Source organism: Engystomops pustulosus, chromosome 1 (genome assembly GCF_040894005.1).
Source record: "Engystomops pustulosus chromosome 1, aEngPut4.maternal, whole genome shotgun sequence".
Taxonomy (NCBI): domain Eukaryota; kingdom Metazoa; phylum Chordata; class Amphibia; order Anura; family Leptodactylidae; genus Engystomops; species Engystomops pustulosus.
In genome coordinates this window covers 203,055,485-203,081,255 of record NC_092411.1, presented here as the reverse complement: position 1 = coordinate 203,081,255, position 25,771 = coordinate 203,055,485, and the positions used below count along the sequence as shown (strand labels likewise).

The 25,771-nt window shown below is 42.4% G+C and overlaps 1 protein-coding gene across 1 annotated transcript; it reads right to left on the bottom strand.

Annotated features, from left to right (window-relative positions):
* LOC140071094 (NADP-dependent alcohol dehydrogenase-like) lies at positions 1-24,701 on the bottom strand. The gene is made up of 9 exons (XM_072118391.1): positions 24,531-24,701; positions 22,977-23,078; positions 18,126-18,264; positions 17,242-17,329; positions 16,071-16,293; positions 4,531-4,791; positions 4,233-4,368; positions 1,258-1,393; positions 1-232 (listed from the first exon to the last, which is right to left on the bottom strand). The coding sequence occupies exons 1-9, from the start codon at positions 24,603-24,605 to the stop codon at positions 208-210; spliced, it is 1,185 nt and encodes a 394-aa protein (XP_071974492.1). The 5' UTR covers positions 24,606-24,701; the 3' UTR covers positions 1-207.
* Between the last annotated feature and the right edge of the window lie 1,070 nt (positions 24,702-25,771).

The following is a 25,771-nucleotide window of genomic DNA, read 5'->3' as shown; positions in this document are numbered from 1 at the left end:
TGTATTTGCATTGTATTTTATTGAATTTACGTTGATCATAAATATATAAGTTATATATTTATTCAGAAACTGATTCTACTACCATGTACAGAAAACCTACACATACACCAGATATAAGAAAGCATGTCAGTGTACATAATAGTATTACTGGGAATGCATCTGCAGACGGCTTCATAGCCTGGTCCTATATATAAATTTGCTGTAAGATTAGTAAATCATAATACTACGGATCCTGAAACAAGAAAGATAAAAAGACAGTAATTAAACATAATACTATAATTGTACCATTTATATATTAAGATGTGACTGCTATTTAAGGGCACTATGTATACAGAAATAAATTTACCATAATGGAAAAATGTACATCATAAGTATAAATGTATTTACTGTATAGTTTATTTTGTCGCAGTTATCTCTATAAAATGCAATTACATTTCTTTACTTTGGCATCTTAGTTGCACCCAAAAAAAGACTTGATATGACCAAATAAGAGGTTTTTCCCTTATTAAAAGAAAAAAACTATTGGCCTATATTTTGTGTAAATATGTTATTCATTTATTTCTTCTTTGTCCTTACAAGTGAATTTTAAAATTTTGAAATTAATTAATCTCAGTTATCATAGTCATAGTCATAGTTTATACGTTTGAAAAAAGACACTTGTCCATCAAGTTCAACCAAGGAAGGGAAGGGATTCGATTATGATTTACTGTAAGAAAAAATTTACATTAAATTACTGTTACTGTTAGAAAAAATGGATCAATAAAGGAAATGTTTTTAATTCCATCCCTTGGATTTACCTCTTCATTTCAAATTCTTATTAAGGCAGGGATGTCTCATACCATGCGTACTCTTTGGAGTAAAAACAGGAACCCACTATATGAATGTGGCGAGTTGAAAATTTTGACTACGTATGCTGTTCAAGCGGTGTGCAACATCTCTGGAATGAATTTCTCTGTCTCATAGTAAATTTGGCTGGCCAGGTAGTTCCCACTCTTTATCCCGTTGAAAACCAGACAAAACTTGCAATTTCCTGGCCGTGCGCCAGAAATTTAGACTTTTTTTATTTGTTAATGCCAGAAAACCAGTGTACAAGCCATGATAAATGCCCCCAAAACTTTGTCCCCTTTTAATGAATTAAAAGAATATAAATACCTTGGAGACTGCATAGAGGCAGGGTACATAGAAGATGGATTACCTTTTTTTTAATCTCTCTGGCAAGCCAGAGAATCTGTATATTATCATTCATCATGTACTTACCCTGATGCACTGCGTAACAGCTCAAATGCTTCATTGATGTTATCTAGTGTTAACCTCTTGCTAATCAAATGGTCCAGATTTATTTTTCCTTTCATGTAATCTTGCACCAGTTTGGCTAGTTCCTCACCCTTATAGCCTAGGCGAAAAAAATATTTTATTCTTAATTAATAACTAATAGTAAAATACCACATTTCATTATGCCATTCATTAGGGTTCAACAGGATCTGATTGAAACTGTGCAGGGTCAAAAATACAACAGTCTTCTTATAGGGTGGGTGGAATGGGGGGACGGAGAGAAGAGGAGCGTACACAATGTTTCATTAATGTGTTCGGTCATTACAGTAAAGACACTGCTGACTGACACCAGTATATCAAATCCATCTGACTGAACACCATCCATGACGCCCCTGTGGAAGTTTATCGTCATTGTCACATAATATGATACGCTACCCCTACCATAATTTTAGAAAAATTTTTTCATATTGGCTTGCCTAAAAATTGCTGGTTCAGTTCTGCACAAAGAAGTGTTCAAAGTAGACCAGATCAGCCATTGTTATATTTTAGGACACTTTTACATCTGCATTTTTTATATTATGTATTATATTTATGTTAAGAAACTATTAAATAGAGTATACTAAAATTAAATATGAGTATTTAAACAAACATGTGACCAAATATAGGAACTATACTTAAGTTAATTGGTGTAAAGTAGAGATGAGCGAGTATACTCGTCCGAGCTTGATGCTCGTTCGAGTATTAAGGTACTCGAGACGGCTCGTTGCTCGGACGAGTATTTCCCCTGCTCGAGATCGAGCATTTAATTAAAAAAACACAGTGAAGAACAATGAAGAATAGAATAAAAACAGTGAACACAGTGAACACAGGATCATTTAAGTGAAAAACACAGTGAAGAACACAGTGAAGAATAGATTACAGATGTTCGGCACATCTGCTTACTTGTCGGAAGATACGCGCGGAATGGTGCGAACAAAATAGTATGTGAAGAACAATATATATGTGTGAAGAACACGGTGAGCAGCACAGAGACATGGGGCAGCGGCAGCACGGAGACATCGAGGGGCACGGAGACATCGAGGGGCACGGAGACATCGAGGGGCACGGAGACATCGAGGGACACGGAGACATCGAGGGGCACGGAGACATCGAGGGGCACGGAGACATCGAGGGGCACGGAGACATCGAGGGGCACGGAGACATCGAGGGGCACGGAGACATCGAGGGGCACGGAGAGACATCGAGGGGCACGGAGACATCGAGGGGCACGGGGAGACATCGAGGGGCACGGGGAGACATCGAGGGGCACGGGGAGACATCGAGGGGCACGGAGACATCGAGGGGCACGGAGACATCGAGGGGCACGGAGACATCGAGGGGCACGGAGACATCGAGGGGCACGGAGACATCGAGGGGCACGGAGACATCGAGGGGCACGGAGACATCGAGGGACACGGAGACATCGAGGGGCACGGAGACATCGAGGGGCACGGAGACATCGAGGGGCACGGAGACATCGAGGGACACGGAGACATCGAGGGGCACGGAGACATCGAGGGGCACGGAGACATCGAGGGACACGGAGACATCGAGGGGCACGGAGACATCGAGGGGCACGGGGAGACATCGAGGGGCACGGGGAGACATCGAGGGGCACGGGGAGACATCGAGGGGCACGGAGACATCGAGGGGCACGGAGACATCGAGGGGCACGGAGACATCGAGGGGCACGGAGACATCGAGGGACACGGAGACATCGAGGGGCACGGAGACATCGAGGGGCACGGGGAGACATCGAGGGGCACGGAGACATCGAGGGGCACGGAGACATCGAGGGGCACGGAGACATCGAGGGACACGGAGACATCGAGGGGCACGGAGACATCGAGGGGCACGGAGACATCGAGGGGCACGGGGAGACATCGAGGGGCACGGGGAGACATCGAGGGGCACGGAGACATCGAGGGGCACGGAGACATCGAGGGGCACGGAGACATCGAGGGGCACGGGGAGACATCGAGGGGCACGGGGAGACATCGAGGGGCACGGAGACATCGAGGGGCACGGAGACATCGAGGGGCACGGAGACATCGAGGGGCACGGAGACATCGAGGGGCACGGAGACATCGGGGAGACTTCAGTGGAAGAAGAGCAGCGGATCCCGGGACAGCGTATCTCCCGACAAGTAAGCAGATGTGCAGAACATCTGCAATCTATTCTTCACTGTGTTTTTCACTTAAATGATCCTGTGGTCACTGTTTTTATTCTATTCTTCACTGTTCTTCACTACTGTTAACTTGTCGGGAGATAATATACGCGCGGAACAGTGAAGAATAGATTGCAGATGTTTGCATACATCTGCTAACTTATCAGAAGACATTCTTTTTCAATTAATTAACACATTTTATTCCCGAACCATGGTCCCTTTGAAAAATGCTCGAGTCTCCCATTGACTTCAATGGGGCTCGTTATTCGAGACGAGCACTCGAGCATCTGGAAAAGTTCGTCTCGAATAACGAGCACTCGAGCATTTTAGTGCTCGCTCATCTCTAGTGTAAAGGCTTGTTTAAGGGCTTGGGGGGAGGGCAGGGGATATTTTTAATACTGTTAACCTATCTTTTAGATAGAATCCAACATCCATCTGCATCTAGCTTCATCTTGGCAAGGTGTCAGACCTCACCAATGTTACGTCATCAGTATTACATTTTTTTTATGGTTTATAATCTAAACAATACATTTAGCTCCTATTAGTGTAAACGGATTACTGATGAGTCACCTAATTTTTATTCATATTATTTGGATTTATATATTTTGTTCATTTACAGTACTACTCAAATATATATATATATATATATATATATATATACTGTATATAATCTGTATATATAAAACCTGAGGGATTATGAAAAAGTTTAGCAAATGCTATATATTTACATTTATTTTTAATTCAAATATCCTACCTCCAAATATTGAACCTTTCAGTGTACGTCCTGTGAGAAGCAAACCTGGATTCAAAGGAAGCGTTGCTGTTGGAGATGCCACACCAAGCAGAACAGCAACGCCATTGCTAGCATAAGTACACATAAGAGCGGTCATCTAAAATGTAGTAGAAAAACATAGAATCTTACAATGTTTGTGAGATAACACGAGTAATATTTTTAAACCTGTAGAAATGGTTGTATCAATTCATGCATATGGTAGATTAATGGGAAGTATTCCTCACCTATTACATAACACAGGGGCATATTTTGCTCTTACCATGGTTTCAGTGCGACCTGCACATTCAATGGCAAAATCCACTCCTCCGTTAGTCATCTCACAAATGACCTCATGAATGGGTTTATCATAATCTTTTGGGTTTATGCACTCAGTGGCTCCCAGCTGAATGGCTTTTGGATATTTTTCTTTATGTGTACCAACTCCAATTATTCGTGAGGCTCCTGCATCTTTGCATCCCACTATTGCTGAAAAACCAACACCTCCCAAGCCAAACACAGCACAGGTAGAGCCCTTTGTCACCTGAAAATAGAGAAATTGGTAAAGATTTAATATATATATATATATATATATATATATATATATAGCACTGAAATAATTTAAAATTATTGGGCAATGCAAGTAGTTGTGATTATTATCATGACCATGCCACTTGGGCATGGATGGGGCATGAAGAGACACGGCTGGCGTCGGAGTGGGCCGGCATGGGGCATTCCATCCCTGTGCACTTTATAAAAGCCTGCAAACATTCACAAATGAATCTTCACAGGTTTTACTCAAAACTATGATGGGCCTGGGGTAGTTTTGTTTGCCAGTGCAGCACGCAGGCAGATGCATCATAAGTAGAGATGAGCGAGCACTAAAATGCTCGGGTACTCGTTATTCGAGACGAACTTTTCCCGATGCTCGAGTGCTCGTTTCGAGTAACGAGCCCCATTGAAGTCAATGGGAGACTCGAGCATTTTTCAAGGGGACCAAGGCTCTGCACAGGGAAGCTTGGCCAAACTCCTGGGAACCTCAGAAAAGGATGGAAACACCACGGAAATGGACAGGAAACAGCAGGGGCAGCATGCATGGATGCCTCTGAGGCTGCTTAATCGCACCATTATGCCAAAATTATGGGCAACAGCATGGCCATGACAGAGTGACCGAATGAGGCTAGATAGCATCTAAAACATCCAATAATTGACCCTGACACTATAGGGGATGGCATGCAGAGGCAGCGGCAGCGGCAGCAGCGGCAGGCTAGAGAGTGTCATGGCAACATACCCTAAATGGACTCAGGCTTCAAACCAATGGGAACCAAAGGAACCAAAGGAACCAAAGGAGGTGAGCAAGAAGCGCTCAAATAATATCGGTACATGATAAAAGTTTGCCAGTATATTTTGTGGATTACACAGCAGGGTGGCGACAAAGTTAACATGGAAGCCATGAAAACAATCCAAAATTCTGCCTGACACAGCTCGTTTGATAAGGGGACCATGTATGGAGGCAGTGAACTAGTAGTAGATTAAAGGTGCTGCAGTTAAAACTATGTTAGTTGGACCTTGGCATGGAGCTGGCGCTCCGCTGCCAGGCAAGCTTTCGCCAATCCAAGCCCCTGTCTCTAGGCTACTCCCCAAACAGCACTTCTAAGAACCTTTTGTATAAGATCAAGTGTAGTAGCGTTCTTATAAGTTTGGGATATGGCGGGTGAGGGGAATGTAAACAGATGCGCAAGAAGCGCTGAAATAATATCCGTAAATGATAAAAGTTTGCCAGTATATTTTGTGGATTACACAGCAGGGTGGCGACAAAGTTAACAAGTTTGATGTGGAATGCCCTGTAATAGCTCTTGGGCGGTGTGCCTTTTATCGCCTAGGCTCAGCAGTTTGAGCACCGCCTGCTGTCGCTTAGCGACGGCACTGCTGCTGTGCCTAGAGCTACCGACTGATGGCGCCATGCCCACGGATGGTAATTCGGAGGAGGAGGTGGAGGAGGGGTGGGAGGAGGAAGAGGTATAGTAGGCCTTTTTTAGACCTGGACCGAGGTAGGCCCCGCAATCCTCTGCGTCGGCAGTATATGACCAGCCCCAGGGTCAGACTCGGTCCCAGCCTGCACCAAGTTAAGTGTAGTAGCGTTCTTATAAGTTTGGGATATGGCGGGTGAAGGGAATGTAAACAGATGCGCAAGAAGCGCATGATGCGCATGGAGCTGGCGCTCCGCTGCCAGGCGAGCTTTCGCCAATCCAAGCCCCTGTCTCTAGGCTACTCCCCAAACAGCACTCCTAAGAACCTTTTGTATAAGATCAAGTGTAGTAGCGTTCTTATAAGTTTGGGATATGGCGGGTGAGGGGAATGTAAACAGATGCGCAAGAAGCGCATGATGCGCATGGAGCTGGCGCTCCGCTGCCAGGCGAGCTTTCGCCAATCCAAGCCCCTGTCTCTAGGCCACTCCCCAAACAGCACTTCTAAGAACCTTTTGTATAAGATCAAGTGTAGTAGCGTTCTTATAAGTTTGGGATATGGCGGGTGAGGGGAATGTAAACAGATGCGCAAGAAGCGCATGATGCGCATGGAGCTGGCGCTCCGCTGCCAGGCGAGCTTTCGCCAATCCAAGCCCCTGTCTCTAGGCTACTCCCCAAACAGCACTTCTAAGAACCTTTTGTATAAGATCAAGTGTAGTAGCGTTCTTATAAGTTTAGGATATGGCGGGTGAGGGGAATGTAAACAGATGCGCAAGAAGCGCTGAAATAATATCCGTAAATGGTAAAAGTTTGCCAGTGTATTTTGTGGATAACACAGCAGGGTGGCGACAAGGTTAACAACTTTGATGTGGAATCCATGAAAACAACCCAAATTTCGGCCTGACACACCTCGTTTGATAAAGGGACGATGTATGGAGGCAGCTATATAAACGACTTTTGGAGGTAGCAATGGAGACAACGTGTGGAGGCTGCTATGGAGACAATTCAATTTGGATAGTGCCTGTATGTGGCAGTCCAAAAAAGTTTTCAAACCAGAGGAGCAGGTAGGTGGCCCTCCAGAAAAATGGAATAGATTGAGTGCCTGTATGTGGCAGTCCAAAAAAGTTTTCAAACCAGAGGAGCAGGTAGGTGGCCCTCCAGAAAAATGGAATAGATTGAGTGCCTGTATGTGGCAGTCCAAAAAAGTTTTCAAACCAGAGGAGCAGGTAGGTGGCCCTCCAGAAAAATGGAATAGATTGAGTGCCTGTATGTGGCAGTCCAAAAAAGTTTTCAAACCAGAGGAGCAGGTAGGTGGCCCTCCAGAAAAATGGAATAGATTGAGTGCCTGTATGTGGCAGTCCAAAAAAGTTTTCAAACCAGAGGAGCAGGTAGGTGGCCCTCCAGAAAAATGGAATAGATTGAGTGCCTGTATGTGGCAGTCCAAAAAAGTTTTCAAACCAGAGGAGCAGGTAGGTGGCCCTCCAGAAAAATGGAATAGATTGAGTGCCTGTATGTGGCAGTCCAAAAAAGTTTTCAAACCAGAGGAGCAGGTAGGTGGTCCTCCAGAAAAATTGAATAGATTGAGTGCCTGTATGTGGCACTCCCAAAAATTGTTGAAAACAGAGGACCGGGTCGGTGGCCCTCCAGAAAAATTACATGCATAAAGTACTATAGCTAGAGCCAGTGGGCCCTGTCAAAAAATAGCCAGTTTCCTCTGCTTTACTGTACAAAGAGGAGGAGAAGGAGGAAAATGAGGAGGAGGAGGAGTGGATAAATTATTCAGGTTGAGCTTCCTTCACCTGGTGGAGATTGGAAATTATGAGAAATCCAGGCTTTATTCATTTTGATAAGCGTCAGCCTGTCAGCGCTGTCAGTCGACAGGCGTGTACGCTTATCGGTGATGATGCCACCAGCTGCACTGAAAACCCGCTCGGACAAGACGCTAGCGGCAGGGCAGGCAAGAACCTCCAAGGCGTACAGCGCCAGTTCGTGCCACATGTCCAGCTTTGAAACCCAGTAGTTGTAGGGAGCTGTGTGATCATTTAGGACGATGGTATGGTCAGCTACGTACTCCCTCACCATCTTTCTGTAAAGATCAGCCCTACTCTGCCGAGACTGGGGACAGGTGACAGTGTCTTGCTGGGGTGACATAAAGCTGGCAAAAGCCTTGTAAAGCGTACCCTTGCCAGTGCTGGACAAGCTGCCTGCTCGCCTACTCTCCCTCGCTACTTGTCCCGCAGAACTACGCACTCTGCCGCTAGCGCTGTCAGAAGGGAAATACTGTTTCAGCTTGTGCACCAGGGCCTGCTGGTATTCATGCATTCTCACACTCCTTTCCTCTCCAGGGATGAGAGTGGAAAGATTTTGCTTGTACCGTGGGTCCAGGAGAGTGAACACCCAGTAATCGGTGCTGGAATAAATTCTTTGAACGCGAGGGTCACGGGATAGGCAGCCTAGCATGAAATCTGCCATATGCGCCAGAGTCCCAACTCTCAAGAATTCACTCCCCTCACTGGCCTGACTGTCCATCTCCTCCTCCTCCAACTCCTCCAACTCCTCTTCTTCTGCCCATACACGCTGAACAGTGAAGGTCTGAGCAATGGTCCCCTCTTGTGTCTCGCCAACATTCTCCTCCTCTTCCTCCTCATCCTCCTCCACCTCCTCCGATATGCGCAGAGAAACAGACCTAAGGGTGCTTTGGCTATCAACAAGGGAATCTTCTTCCCCCGTCTCTTGTGAGGAGCGCAAAGCTTCCGACTTCATGCTGACCAGAGAGTTTTTCAACAGGCCAAGCAGCGGGATGGTGAGGCTGATGATGGCGGCATCGCCACTGACCATCTGTGTTGACTCCTCAAAGTTACTCAGCACCTGACAGATATCAGACATCCACGTCCACTCCTCATTGTAGACTTGAGGAAGCTGACTGACCTGACTACCAGTTCTGGTGGAAGTTGACATCTGGCAGTCTACAATCGCTCGGCGCTGCTGGTAAACTCTGGATAACATGGTCAGTGTTGAATTCCACCTCGTGGGCACGTCGCACAACAGTCGGTGAGCGGGCAGTTGGAGGCGGCGCTGCGCTGCCCTGAGAGTGGCAGCATCTGTGCTGGACTTCCTGAAATGCGCACAGATGCGGCGCACCTTCGTGAGCAAATCAGACAGATTGGGGTATGTCTTGAGGAAACGCTGAACTATCAGATTTAACACATGGGCCAGGCATGGCACATGTGTCAGTCTGCCGAGTTGCAGAGCCGCCACCAGGTTACGGCCGTTGTCACACACAACCATGCCTGGCTTCAGGTTCAGCGGTGCCAGCCACAGATCAGTCTGCGCCGTGATGCCCTGTAATAGTTCTTGGGCGGTGTGCCTTTTATCGCCTAGGCTCAGCAGTTTCAGCACCGCCTGCTGTCGCTTAGCGACGGCACTGCTGCTGTGCCTAGAGCTAGCGACTGATGGCGCCATGCCCACGGATGGTCGTTCGGAGGAGGAGGTGGAGGAGGGGTGGGAGGAGGAGGAAGCATAGTAGGCCTGAAACACCTGGACCGAGGTAGGCCCCGCAATCCTCGGCGTCGGCAGTATATGACCAGCCGCAGGGTCAGACTCGGTCCCAGCCTCCACCAAGTTAACCCAATGTGCCGTCAGCGATATATAGTGGCCCTGCCCGGCAGCACTCGTCCACGTGTCCGTGGTCAGGTGGACCTTGTCAGAAACGGCGTTGGTCAGGGCACGGATTATGTTGTCTGACACGTGCTGGTGCAGGGCTGGGACGGCACATCGGGAAAAGTAGTGGCGGCTGGGGACCGAATATCGAGGGGCGGCCGCCGCCATGAGGCTGCGAAAGGCCTCGGTCTCTACTAGCCTATAGGGCAGCATCTCCAGGCTTAGCAATCTTGAGATGTGCACATTAAGGGCTTGGGCGTGCGGGTGGGTTGCACTATATTTGCGTTTCCGCTCCAGCGTCTGGGGTATGGAGAGCTGAACGCTGGTGGATGCTGTGGAGGATCGTGGAGGCGACGATGGGGTTTTTGTGGCAGGGTCCTGGGCAGGGGGCTGACTATCAGCTGACACAGGGGAAGGAGCAGTGGTGTGCACGGCCGGAGGTGAACGCGCTTGTTGCCACTGAGTGGGGTGTTTAGCATTCATATGCCTGCGCATACTGGTGGTAGTTAAGCTATTAGTGGTGGAACCCCTGCTGATCCTGGTTTGGCAAATTTGGCACACCACAGTCCGTCGGTCATCCGGTGTTTCCTTAAAGAACCTCCAGACTTCTGAAAATCTAGCCCTCGCCGCAGGAGCCCTCGCCACGGGAGCTTCACTAGTTGACACATTTGGCGCTGATGCACCAGCTCTGGCCCTGCCTCTCCGTCTGGCCCCACCACTGCCTCTTCCAACCTGTTCTGGTCGAGGACTCTCCTCCGTCTCAGAAGCACTGTGTTCACCCGGCCTCTCAACCCAGCTTGGGTCTGTCACCTCATCATCCTCCGATCCCTCAGTCTGCTCCCCCCTCGGACTTCCTGCCCTGACAACAACTTCCCCACTGTCTGACAACCGTGTCTCATCATCGTCGGACACCTCTTTACACACTTCTTCCACTACGTCAAGAAGGTCATCATCACCCACAGACTGCGACTGGTGGAAAACCTGGGCATCGGAAAATTGCTCAGCAGCAGCAGGACAAGTGGTTTGTGACTGTGGGAAGGGTCCAGAAAACAGTTCCTCAGAGTATGCCGGTTCAAATGGCAAATTTTGCTGGGAGGGGGCAGACTGGGGGGGAGGAGGCTGAGGTGCAGGAGCTGGAGGAGTGCCGATTTCGGTGACATGGGTGGACTGCGTGGAAGACTGACTGGTGGACAAATTGCTCGAAGCATTGTCGGCAATCCACGACATCACCTGTTCGCACTGTTCTGGCCTCAACAGTGCTCTACCACGAGTCCCAGTAACTTCAGACATGAACCTAGGGAGTGTAGCTCTGCGGCGTTCCCCTGCTCCTTCATCATCAGCAGGTGGTGTCTCACCCCGCCCAGGACCACGGCCTCTGACCCCTGCAGTAGTTGGACGCCCACGTCCCCGCCCTCGTCCTCTACCCCTAGCCCTCGGGTTAAACATTTTGAAAATGAGAGTTATAACTTTAATTTTTTTTTTAACGGTTTTTTGTTTTTGTTTTTTTTTATTTGTGTGTTTTTTAGTTTTTAAAACCAAACGATGCTATCCTATTGCTATGGCTATTTTCTAGCCAAGTATAAAAGCACACTGCTATGCCAGATGAGATGACGCTGAGTTATGAAAAAAATAAACGTAAAATAAAAAAGGAAATGGCAGACTGTGCCTAATTGAAATACAACCCCGGGCCCTAATAAATTTTCCCACTTCGGTCTTTGCGATGGATATGTGCGTCACTAAGCGCAAAACACAGTGGTCGCAAGTCTCACTCCAAATTGCTCACAATTTGCTAGTAGATGCACTGCAACAACTACAGCCACCAGCAGATCAACCAGAAATCAAATATATGTAACGCTATTGTAGACGTAAGTAAGCCTTTTGGATTCTCCTATGGCTATTTTCTAGCGAAGTATGAAAGCACACTACTATGCCAGATGAGATGACGCTGAGTTATGAAAAAAATAAACGTAAAATAAAAAAGGAAATGGCAGACTGTGCCTAATTGAAATACAACCCCGGGCCCTAATAAATTTTCCCACTTCGGTCTTTGCGATGGATATGTGCGTCACTAAGCGCAAAACACAGTGGTCGCAAGTCTCACTCCAAATTGCTCACAATTTGCTAGTAGATGCACTGCAACAACTACAGCCACCAGCAGATCAACCAGAAATCAAATATATGTAACGCTATTGTAGACGTAAGTAAGCCTTTTGGATTCTCCTATGGCTATTTTCTAGCCAAGTATGAAAGCACACTACTATGCCAGATGAGATGACGCTGAGTTATGAAAAAAATAAACGTAAAATAAAAAAGGAAATGGCAGACTGTGCCTAATTGAAATACAACCCCGGGCCCTAATAAATTTTCCCACTTCGGTCTTTGCGATGGATATGTGCGTCACTAAGCGCAAAACACAGTGGTCGCAAGTCTCACTCCAAATTGCTCACAATTTGCTAGTAGATGCACTGCAACAACTACAGCCACCAGCAGATCAACCAGAAATCAAATATATGTAACGCTATTGTAGACGTAAGTAAGCCTTTTGGATTCTCCTATGGCTATTTTCTAGCCAAGTATGAAAGCACACTACTATGCCAGATGAGATGACGCTGAGTTATGAAAAAAATAAACGTAAAATAAAAAAGGAAATGGCAGACTGTGCCTAATTGAAATACAACCCCGGGCCCTAATAAATTTTCCCACTTCGGTCTTTGCGATGGATATGTGCGTCACTAAGCGCAAAACACAGTGGTCGCAAGTCTCACTCCAAATTGCTCACAATTTGCTAGTAGATGCACTGCAACAACTACAGCCACCAGCAGATCAACCAGAAATCAAATATATATAACGCTATTGTAGACGTAAGTAAGCCTTTTGGATTCTCCTATGGCTATTTTCTAGCCAAGTATGAAAGCACACTACTATGCCAGATGAGATGACGCTGAGTTATGAAAAAATAAATGTAAAATAAAAAGAAACTGCCAGACTGTGCCTAATTGAAATCAAACCCCTAATAAATTTTCCCACTTTGGTGTTTGAGGTGGATATGTGTGTCACTAAGAGCTAAACACAACGGTAGCAAGTCCCCCTGCTAATTCCTCACAATATGGTACTAGCTGCACTACTAGTGCCAGCAAGCCCAGCCACAAGCAAATAAAAAAAAAAGGATAACGTTATTGTAGCCCTAAGAAGGGCTGTTGGGTTGTTGTAGAATCACTCCTGCCTAACAGTAAGCTAATAGAACACCCTAACGCTTTCCCTGACCAGCAGCAGCTCTCTCTCTAGCAGCATCCAGACAGAGAATGATCCGAGCAGCGCGGGCAGCGGCTAGTCTATCCCAGGGTCACCTGATCTGGCCAGCCAACCACTGCTATCGACGTGTGAGGGTACCACGTCATGCTGGGTGGAGTGCAGAGTCTCCTGGCTTGTGATTGGCTCTGTTTCTGGCCGCCAAAAAGCAAAACGGCGGGAGCTGCCATTTTCTCGAGCAGGCGAAATACTCGTCCGAGCAACGAGCAGTTTCGAGTATGCTAATGCTCGAACGAGCATCAAGCTCGGACGAGTATGTTCGCTCATCTCTAATCATAAGGTCTAATCCTCATGATTTCTTAACAAAAGAAAGAACAGCGTGATGTTTAAGTTGTGCTCACCAGAGATAAATAGAATGAATGCCAAGGTGTGCAAATCCCCAAAAGAGCACAAACAGGGATATACAAATAGGGAAAACTTCATTAATGTATATCATTTGCACAACGTAAATAATTTTACATTTGAAAAAGGTGATGCACGAAAAGGGGAAAACAAAAAAAGAGCCTCATGATGTATTCATCAGGAGTGGGGATTTATCATATGGAACACAGAGATCCCCCTATGTGTGGCCATATAGTGGTTGGGTTGTGAGTTGTCTCTAGAGAGTTTTTAGCATGTTTTGAAATCATATTAAATTGCCTCATGTAAATGAGCAGATTGATATAGTATATTGTAGCAAAAGGCTCAATATTTCCATTTCTATTCTTTGTATGTTGAGAAGCAAGGAGGTCGTCCAGTCAATGATACAGAGGTTCCTTCCTTATGACTGTATGGACAGTCATAAGGAAGGAACCTCTGTATCATTGACTGGACGACCTCCTTGCTTCTCAACATACAAAGAATAGAAATGGAAATATTGAGCCTTTTGCTACAATATACTGGTATAAATCTGATCAGCTTTACCTGCTCTATAAATGCCCTTTTACCAAATTTGAGAAGAGGTATGAGTATATTCAGCTATCTTTTCAATTCCTATGGTACCGTATTTTCCGGGCCATTAGGCGCACCGGAATATAAGGCGCATTAGTCCGATGTGCCTTATATATGTAATAATTCCATATATAAGGCGCATCGGACTATAAGGCGCGGGGTCCGGGGGCGTGTCGGAGGTCCGGGGGCGGAGCGGAGACGCGACAGGACGCGACGGGACGCGATGCAGAGAAGAGACGCGACGCGACCCGAAGACGAGAAGTGGCGACGCGGGGAAGGTGAGTGGGGAAGGTGAGGGGGAGGTGGAGGATGGCAGCGGACCATACTTACATAGGTCCCGCTACCGGAGACAGCAGATCTCCAGCGGGAACTGCAGACCACGCGGCAGAAGTTGTTCGTGCCGCGTGGTCTGCAGTTCCCGCTGGAGATCTACTGTCTCCGGTCTCCGGTAGCGGGGACCTATGTAAGTATGGTCCGCTGCCCAGCGCCATACATAGGGCGCACCGGACTATAAGGCGCACTTTGGATTTCCAAGGAAATCCAAGGCTTTTAAGTGCGCCTTATAGTCCGGAAAATACGGTACTTTAAAAAGTATGTCAACTCTTTGTCTTATAGATTTCCCAGCAGAAAAATGGAAAGCCGTAGGCATTTCTTCCCTGACTGATCTTTTTCAAGGTGATAAAATCATGTCTTTCGAGGAGGTCTGTAACACTCATAGCATCCCCAAGGGCGAATTCCTTAATTATAAGAAAATGACGTCGTTTTTGCAACGAACAATAAGGAAATGGCACACTAACAATGTGGCATACAGGGATCTAAACTCCCCCAGTTCTTTAAGTACGAAATTAACATATATGCAAAAATGGGAATTAGAACTGGGGAAGACGTTTTCACTGAGCGATTGGCTTTCATCATTTAAAAGAGCTCAAAACAGTTTGATGTGCCTAAACCACAGCGAATGCTACCTCAAAATTTTTCTGAGATGGCATTTAGCACCCAATAGATTAGCAAACATATACAGTAATGTTTCAAATGAATGTTGGAGAGGGTGCGGGGAGCAAGCAAACCTCCTCCATCTCTGGTGGCACTGCCCGATTGTTATGGATTTCTGGGCACAAGTGATTGGTCTATTTCAGAGGTGGTGTAAGACTAATCTTCCCGCCTCCCCTGAGATTTTTCTTCTCAACATTATAGAGAAAAATACGTTCCTGGCTAGTGACGTCAGAGGTATTTTTCTTAGGCTATGCTCTATAGCCAGGCTAGAGATTCAAAATAACTGGAAAACAAATCACCCACCAGAGATAGATAATTTTGGGGATGTATAAGCTAAAAAACTATGAATTATTCATGTACGACGGGGGAGTTATAAGTAAAAAATATTTTTTTTTGGGGTGGGATATATGGACATGAACACAGAGTCCAAGTCAAAGATAAAATGGATACCGTACTTATAAAAGAATAGGATGTAAGAATAAAAAACTAGAGGTGAAACGTGGGACAGGAGAGACAAGGGCACAATATAAATAAAGCAAGATTATTGCATCTGCATCTATTTAGTTAGGGAATTGTAAATTCTTTTTTTTTTGTGTGTAGGTTGATTGTTGTATCATACAATGGATTGATAAATTGTCATTCTTTTTTTTTTGTTGTATTCATGGCTAAAATAAAATTTAAAAAAAAAAAAAAGTATGTCAACTCTTTATACCCATTTCTAATACATTAATATATCCTTCAATGTCCCTATATAATCAAACGTCATTATTTAGTAGAGTACTTGAATACTCTCCAGTCCACATATTCATTACAGCCTTCTGCTTTTCCTTCTGTGTCATTCACTAGATTGTCTACATGTGTACGTCTGGAAATGAAATCAAGCTATCCAGATGTATATTGTATGGGTTCAGAATGGGTAATTTTATCATTATATCAACTAGAATTGAAACATATAAGGTCTTACGTGTGCAGTGTTTACAGCTGCACCATATCCAGTTGCAAATCCGCAGCCTATGAGACAAACTTCCACAGGGGCTTTGGCATCCACTTTGGAAACGCAAATGTCAGACACTACAGTGTACTCAGTAAATGTACTTGTGCTCGCGTAATGATAAATGGGTTTGCCTTTACAGGTAAATCTGCTGGTACCATCTGCCATGAGTCCTGATTGGGTGCTAAATCCAAACCTATTGGGTAAGAATATTAAATAAATCATTAATATGCTTGTAAAAATATAGAAATTACCAATAATTTTTTTTGAAAAATTTATGCTGAAAAAGTTATTGTAGTTGAATGCAAAAGAAGCTTATTTATTGTAAGATGTAAAATTTTAACATCAGATAAATGTTGTTTTCAAATCTGTACTTGCAGTCAACAGTAGTGGTGAAAACCATATGGAATTGATACCAACATATTAGAAAGTAATTGATGTCTTCATTGCGCAATTGATAGGCTTCATTTGCTGAAACTAGAATAGTCCAGCAACACATTTCTAATATATTAATCTTATAAATGACCCCTAAGATAACAAACATCTTACTGGCATGTTAGAAATATACACATCATGGGGGGATATATCAAGTGTTCTGCCTACCCCATTTGGTCTTGTCGGATGTACTAAGAGGCTCCATCCTCTTAGTATATCTGATACACGACCATGCAGCTGTATGGTTATACGCCTGGTGGAGATATAATCTATTGTAAGTAAAAGATATAATGATGGTGTTTTCCATACAGTTTTTTCTTCTATTTTAATTCTGTCATGTGAATCAGGTGACGGATGCACAGAAAACCTGTACAAACTCCTAAGAGTCCATCAATTATTAGGCTTTGTGGATTGAGTGGGTATTGAATATAATATATTTCATTAAAAAATAAAGACTCTTTTGGTGTCGCTGTATGTTTCTTTGGTGGGCAGGAGTCATGGGTTTTGAGGATGTCTAGGGCTATTAGAGTGAAGTTCTACCCTCTGATCTGCACAGACTGTGGCTCCCATCCCGTATATATGTTAATAACTCCCAGTAAGTCCATACATGTTCCTATGTTTCATTAAACCATTTGTCTTAGACAAAGGAAGTTTCCTTATACAATCGGTTAATTGCAGCACAGAGTGGTTCACACAGATGTCTACTTACTCAAATTTTTCACACAGATTGCAGTTTGCAGTTTTGCAACTTCTGCAACATCCACATTGCGGGACAAAAAGTGGGATGACTTTATCACCTATAAAATGGTAAAAAGGCACTTTTAATATGATTTATTGTATATAAAGATCTTCATTTTTTTGCGCATTATTCACAAAAAAACATTGCATATTCAGCAGATTTCAGCACTTTTCTTCTCTGAATGTTACATCCCAGTACACCTTAATTTTTCAATATAAAGTATTTAATACTGCACAGAAAACAAGTCTCTGCAAATTAAAATGTATAGTTCACTGAATAATTTTACTTATGGTATTTGTTTCTGTACACATAGAAGACATAAGCAGCAGGAAAGCAAGATGCACAATTGTATTGGCAATGGTTTCAGCATTTTGCAGAAATTTGCACTATTCACCTGTACTATTCCCATGGCCAAAAAGATATATAACCACAGTAGTTTGTGTCTGCGCTACAGTATTTTTGACCATGGAGCTCAGTAACACCACATATAAATTCATCTATATAACCTACTGTACACTGGAGACTTCAAAACCATTTATAGTATACATAAAACAATGCATTATTGAATACCTACTGGTAAGTGTGTGATGGGAAAAAAATGCAAAAAAGTACAATTCCTAAGATTAATTACAAAAACTCCAAAGATATCTTAGCGAAAATATAATAAATAAAAAGGGTTTAATGCACTTATTAAACTAGCCACAGCTTGTCCTATTGGTGGTGCTACCAGTGACCATGCTTTCATCCTGTATCCTATCCTGAGGGTGGGGAATACAATGTTAATAGGGAAAAATAATGAATTATACTGTTATCGCTCTAACATTTAGCTTTAGCACACAATTTTGATTACACACCTGGTTTCACCTTTGTGACTCCCTCACCAATACTTTCAACCACTCCAATAGCTTCATGGCCCAAAATCACTGGAAACTTGGTTTGTATTATTTGAAAAAGTGCACTGTTGTCAGACCCGCAAATACCAGAAGAAATAATCTGTGTAAAATGACATGTATAGATAATATTTAGCATATCATTGTTGTAATAGCATAGACTGGAAATAAAACAGAATTGCATTGTAGATGATTTATCAAGTGTTTCAAAGTAAGCCATCATTGCTATGTGCTGGATGTTGTTTTAACAGTTACCACATGGCCCCTTGTATTTTATTGGGCTCAACGCACAGCCATGGTTTTCATGGACCTGTACATGTCATCAGTGTGAACATGTGAAATTGAATAAACAGTGATTAAAAGGTCATACAGTCTCCAAAAAATTACGCCTTTTACAGCTCCATATGCAATAGTATGAAAAAGTTATTAGTGGCCGAATATGTACAAAAGATTTAAATTTTTTAAACTCTATTAACACCTAATAAAATGTATCAAAATGTTGTATCCCTGTGATTGTACTGACATAAATAACAAAGGGGAGGTGTCATTTGCAGCACACTGAAAGCTGTAAAACTGAACCCAAAAGAAACTGGCACAAACTGGTGGTTTTTTTTGGGAATTTCACCACATTTGGAATTTTTTTCCTACTTCCCAGTACACATCAGGGGGTACAATTTGTTACTCAGAAAACAAGCCCTCATACACCTGCATACCAAAAATGGATTTTTAAGGGATGGGAGCAAAAATTGAAAAACAAAAAAAAAAGTAATGGGAAACAAGGGGTTAACATATTTTAATGAAGTTCATTGAATATTAGAGAACGTTCTCTCATTCAAATCTCCAACACAATCCCATTCTGTTTGCCTGCCATTTAATAACAACCCAAAATGTTTTGGCTAAATGAAAGATATTGTTAAAAGGTGAGCATTTATCATAATATTTAGAAAACGGCATGATATATTACCATCTATTACTGTCTATTTTATGCATTTTAACTTTTCACGTATATAAACATCTGATTAACCAGTAATACAAACAATAAAGTAAACTCAGATTAATAAAAATACAAAAGGTGATGCATTAGTGGAGTTATTTTATATTTCATATATGCCATGCTGCATTTTTCCTTATTTTAGATGAAGATATGGTGTATTAAAGGGGTCTTTGTGGCGTTCAGCAATCTCCTGTTCTCATGATTTGTGGGGGTCTCCTCACTGAGACCCACACAGATCGACAAGTTAGGCACTATCCTGTGCATAGGGCCCAACTTGTTTGGTGGGAAAACCTCTTTAATGTTATTTAGGTTTCTTGGTATTGGAATGTAAAGTTTGTATACAGGACGCATAATAGAAGAATAAAGACTTTCCTATAACGCAATGAATACAGATACATAAACAATAGAGCTTGGAAATGACGCACAGTAATTTATGTGAGCTGTCCTTAACTGAACTAGAATTCATCTAGATGCCAAGTGTCAAACTCTGCCAGATAACAGTAACCACACCTATTAAATAGAAGAAGTATTCATAGGACAGTTTTATACCTTACAAATGCCATTGTTGTGCCATAGATGAGTGATCATATAGAGTAAATATTGTGCATATGTTGAAACCCATGGAACCAATGAAACAAATGGTTATGCCATCTACTCCACATCTACGGATGAGTTCACATATTGTAGGTAAGTAAACCTTTGTGCAAAATGATGAACGTAACCATTTGGAGCCCTCTTTGACATAAAAACAAAGAACTATATGACTGACCTGCTAAGCCATTTATCTAGTTCATATTTAATAACTGGATAACTCAACCCTATTCTAGCTGATCAATTTGTAAATTTTAATCTGGAGTCTGGCTGTTACCCACCAATGTGCAAGAGGAGTGGAACATAAAGTGCAAGAAATACCAAACATCCTAAAATTCATAAAATCCCCTCACCCCCAAGTTGTATAAATGCAAATAAACCCAAAACAGTGTGTACCACCTATACTCTGTGCATGTTGGCTTCGGGTATATGGATGTGTGTACTACGACAACATGCCTTTCTGTCTATAAAATACCTGAATCCTTTAGAGCCGGATATTGAAATGAAAGCAAAGCTTCTGTGTTTGTCTTAAGTACTAAGTTCATAAAGCCTATGTTTACTGGCATTAAATCAGTAAGACAATGGGGGGGGATTTACTAATTCTGCACAAGCACGACTGTTGGCATCGGAGATCAGTCCCCGGAAAGCACAGCCCGATGTTTTAAAGTGGCGCACTGCTGTAAGTAAATAATGGGTAGACGGCGCCATAAAAAAAAAATGCCGACATCAATGAGATGTGCGCCAAAATCTTACATGGACTGCGCCTTTATTTTGCTTTCTGACAAATTTTTTCCTAGTCTATTGTGCGCCAAGATTTGCACCTAAAAATGTTGACAAAATACACATAAATGTGATGGATAATGTGGAAAAGTTAGGCCATGCCCAACTGCGCCAAGTCGGAATCATCTGTTCTTTCTGGCGCAAACTCATTAAAAATAATCCACAACAATTCTGCACCAAAAAAAGAAAAATCCCGGCATTTTTTGGCGCCGATACGATAATACATGCCCCCCAAAGTGTGTATAGAGATTTGTTCCAATAGAACACATGTCAATAAGCTGCCTTTAAAAGGGATGAGCAAGATCAAAACTAGTATGGACTATCGGGATAGGGATGTAATATTACCACTGTAGAAGGCATTGACCTCACCTGGAAAATGCCATCCAGTTCTGGGCACCAGTCCAGAAAAAGGATGCCCGGAGCTGGAGAGGATACAACGAAGAGCTACAAAAATGATAAGGGTATGGAGCGTCTCAGTAACGGAAGTCCTCAATGAGGAAAGATTAAATCAACTAGATTGATTTAGTCTCGAAAAGAGATGACTGAGAGGTGACATGATTAATTTATATAAATATATGAATGGTCCATACAAAAAATATGGTGGAAAGTTGTTCCAGGTTAAATTAAAGCAAAGAAAAGGGGGCAATGTTTGCGTATGAAGAAAACAATGTTGAATCACCACAGGAGATAAGGCTTCATTACTGTGAAAACTGTAAATCTGTGGAATAGCCTGCCTCTGGCGCTGGTCACGGCAGGTACAGCAGAGAGCTTCAAGAAAGCTTCAAAAAAGATGCCTTTTTACATCTAAACAACATTGATTGTTATAATATAGAATTGTTCCCCTAAATCCCTTCCTCTTCCAATCCCTTCCCTTCCTTGGTTGAACTTCTTGTACATGTGTCTCTTTCCAACAATATGAACTATGTAACTATTTAACATTAAGTGGAACATTTCTTGGGCTATAGAAAATTCTATAAAACATATCATAGAATAACCAGACTCACCAGCCAAGCCTTTTTTTTACATTATTTTAGCTGTAAATAGGGGCTTCAAAAGAGGGGCACAAATATATATCTTAGGGTCCAAGTTTCTATTTTTTGAGACCCTAATAACTAATTTCGCTGCTAGTGCTGCATGAATGGATCATGAGATGCTGCTGGAAGATATAGTCAGGCCATGGTTGGTGTTTATGAGAAGAAGGTTTAAAGAGAGGTTAGCTCCATCTTGTCACAAAAAAAAAATAAGCCATGTGTTTAATAAAAATAGAAAAGTTGATATTTATAATACATAGGAAACATTTAAAAAAATAGCTTTAAAGAAAACCTGTTACTTACAAACTTACTTTGGCAACCTCTGTCCTTACTGATTTTATATTTTAATATTAAAAGTGTTGAATTCTGTCTTGCTAGAAATATAAAAAGGGCTCACTCGGGTGTAATATTAAATAGAGGTTACAGGCAGCCCCCGACTTTTAAAACCCAATTGTCACAGAGACCAAAAAATTCGAGGCTGGGGTTACAATAATAAAATATGCAGTTCCGACTAATACAAATTCAACTTAAGAACAAACCTACAGACCCTTTCTAGTACGTAACCCGTGGACTTCCTGTATATAGAGAAAGGAGGGGTAGGAATGAGCAGGGGCAGATTTACAATCTTTAAATCTCCTTTCACCTGCTCAGCATATCATACATTGGGAAACATTTTGGCACAATTTACTGACATAGACTAAACCAACTATAGCATGTAAAAGTAAGGTTAGACATTCTAACAGACATTCTAGATTTATCATCCAGCATCAGGCACAGTGAAAAATCTGATGCAGCATGCAGACTGTCTTGTCTAACTGTGCAATATATCACATTTTTGATATGCATTGATGCATGTGGACCAACATATTAGATTTTTATCACACCCCTACCATTGACTTGATCTGAGGCTGTGATTATTATAGAGTATTATGGAGCAGACACCTGTCACTAACAACCCCAATTGGTGCGACCAATGATTGTGTGTCTTAAATATCACAGCACTTTTAGGACAGTGGGTACCACACTATTGGATTTAATCACCATCACTGGTACCCTGGCATGTCTTATTTCATACCCCAATCCACCCTCAAGTGGCGAGTGGGGATCATAGCCACAAAAAATTACAATTTCTATGCAATGCTCTAGAAATTGCTACATTTTATGCCTGGCAAGCTAGGCATGATGACTTGGCTCATTTGTCTTTCTCCAGTCCCAGAAGTTTTGTTTTCACTGTACAGTATTAGCAAAGGACTATTTAAACACCGTAATGCATGCATGATGCATTTGAACTAACAGAAAACACTCTAAAAACATGACTTTTGTACATTGAACCTTTATGTAGAATTCCAAACTGCCTCTGAGTTATTTAATTTCATAAAAAGTTTGCCCTATATTAACATATTTGCAATTTTACATTACCTTTATTCTGACTTCATGAGCCTTTGGTGGAGCTACTTCAATCTCTTCAACGCTGAGGGGCTTACAAGGTTCCCAGGCAATAGCAGCCTTGCATTTAATAACCTTGAAATTAAAACAATTGTTAAGCAAACATATAATCATCTGTGATGTGAAAACTGCCAATGAATTCATGTCTATTCATGTCAACATATTCATCTTGTATAATAGTTAGTTTTATATTAATATAATATTAACACTACGTCATGGAATATGCCAACGACATTATTAGAAAACAAGTAACTTTTATATAGCTTAGGCATTTGAATGTAATATAATGTTTATGTTGAAAAAAGACAAAAAACCCCAGCAAATATTGCAGATTCACAAAACGGATAAACGGGATATGTAATAGAGAGTGTTGAAAGCCATTATAGCACAGCAAAAACACCAATAAATGTCAGGTACAAAGCAATAACATCAGCTTTTTTTCACTGTGTTATCCATGATTTTGATGTATTGTGTCCACATTTGCAAATTTTGAAAAAATTACAAAGCAAAACCTAATGCATATGGACACAGTGGTGGTCATTTACTAAGGGCCCGATTAGCGTTTTCCCGACATGTTACCCCAATATTTCCGATTTGCGCCGATTTTCCCTGTATTGCCCCGGGATTTTGGCGCATCGGTGCCGGCATGCACGCGACGGAAATTGTGGGGCGTGGCCGAACGAAAACCCATTGGATTTGGGAAAAACCGACGCATTTAAAAAAAAAAGTGTCGAGGGACTCGCGCTTACCTTCACTAGGAATAGGCCGGTGAACTTCAGTGCATTCCGGCGGGCCTCGGGGAACTTCAGCGTAGCAGTGCCACCTGGTGGACGTCAGAGGAACTACCTTAGTGAATCCCGGCCGGACCCGAATCCACCGCAGAGAACGCGCCGCTGGATCGCGAATGGACGGGGTAAGAAAATCTGCCCCATTGTGGACACATTGAGGGATATTTTTTTTCTTCATTTTCTTAGTAAAAACAAATGTAAAAAAGGTGTGCAAAAGTGCAGAAAGAAGCAAGACTTTGAAGATGTGACTTTTTAAAAGTCTCATCTTCCACACCAGGCAGCAATGTTAAACTTTTTGACGTAGATACAAAAATAAGGAAGTACCAGTTTTTCATTTAGACTTTTCTTCCTGCACGAAAATGTTAACAAAAACTACTTGTGTCCTTCTAAACTTCTCCAACTATACACACTACGCAGTTATTTTTGACATTCCAGCATTACAGTTGCTTTTTTTTTTTCAAAACTTCTAAACAAACTCCAACTTCAATTTATCCCCATTGTATGCGGGAGCAGTATAAAAATGTTAAAAGAAAATGAAATCCAAAATTATTCAAATCCACCAAAGCCACTGTAACATTATGCATTAGTGTTCTCTAAGGTGGAATCAGCTATTGTACATTTCAAACCCATCTGCTATGAATAAATCATTGAATGTACAAGAAAAGACACATTACACAGAAATTATAGAACTTGATAGCAAGTAAGACAAAAAGTAGTTAAAAGGATAATAGTGTAATACTTTTCCTGCCGTGCTCATGGTGGTGATCTTGCTGCAGTGTCTGTTCTCGCTCGTCTGCACTCTGATTCTGTTCATCTTGCCTGTGTCGCAGAGTTTTGTGTAAGTCTATGCCACTCCCTGGAATTTCTCCCTGTCCAGCCTCAAGTGTTGTGTCTTAGGTTGCCTTATAAAATCTTCTGCCTGGCTGAGATTTTGGCAACTTAAATATCACCTATAAACAAATAATGTGTCATTCTGGGCTGTACATTGACAATGAATTGTTTGCTAAAAAAAGTTAATATTTCATCAGCTGCATAATTATTAAAGGTTAAATGAGTTCAGTTAAAAATAGTCACATTATTTAATCCAGGTATTGATATGTGGCAGGTTATGCAGCAACTATTAGTAACTGAGAACTGCACTTTATTTGCCCTCCCAAACATTTTTTTGAAACCTGGCACCCTTGTAATTCTAACAACTTATCTTTTTTTATAATAAAACATGCGCTGTTTGCCATATGAATAAATAAGATGGTATCTTCATGAAGGAATATATATATATTATATTATTTTAATGTATTTATGCATTGATTTAACCTAGAAGGATGTTTTATTACAACTTGTGACTTCTTTTGCTTTGGTTAACAAAGGATGGTTATTTATACAAACGTCAATGTGCTGTTTGATGTGTAGAAGAGAGCAGGAAAGATCAGATATTGCAAGTATCTCTTAAAAATGCTAATTACGGTAGTCGTGTGACAAAAGAAACCATGCTATTAAGTTTATGGCTATTGTCTGCGTAGAGACAAATGTCTATCCTGCCACACAACTCTCCCTCTGCATTTCAAAGAAAGAGTATTACAACCCGGTGTCTGACAGGTATATTCTCCTAGTGTTCTCCATAAATCATACCAGCCCAGTTCAATTAACAATTGAGCTAGAGTGGTAACGTGAAGGGAAGGATCTGGGGCAGGTCTGAATTTATCCAACTGTAAATCATATAATGTATTAAGATATCCCATACACATAATGGAAGTGTTTCCTAGAGGCAAATGATAGAAAGGGTGTGTCTCATAAGTTCAGCAAAAACCATATTACATTTACTGGTTCACCCAAACCCCTTACATTCCAAGATACAATAGAGATTGACATCAATCCATTGTTATAATGGGCAATCTAGTGCATAAACAGTAAAACAAAACTTAAAACTCAGATACACAAAGTTGCAGGGACAGGGGTATATTAGGAATTACCTCCTTGGAC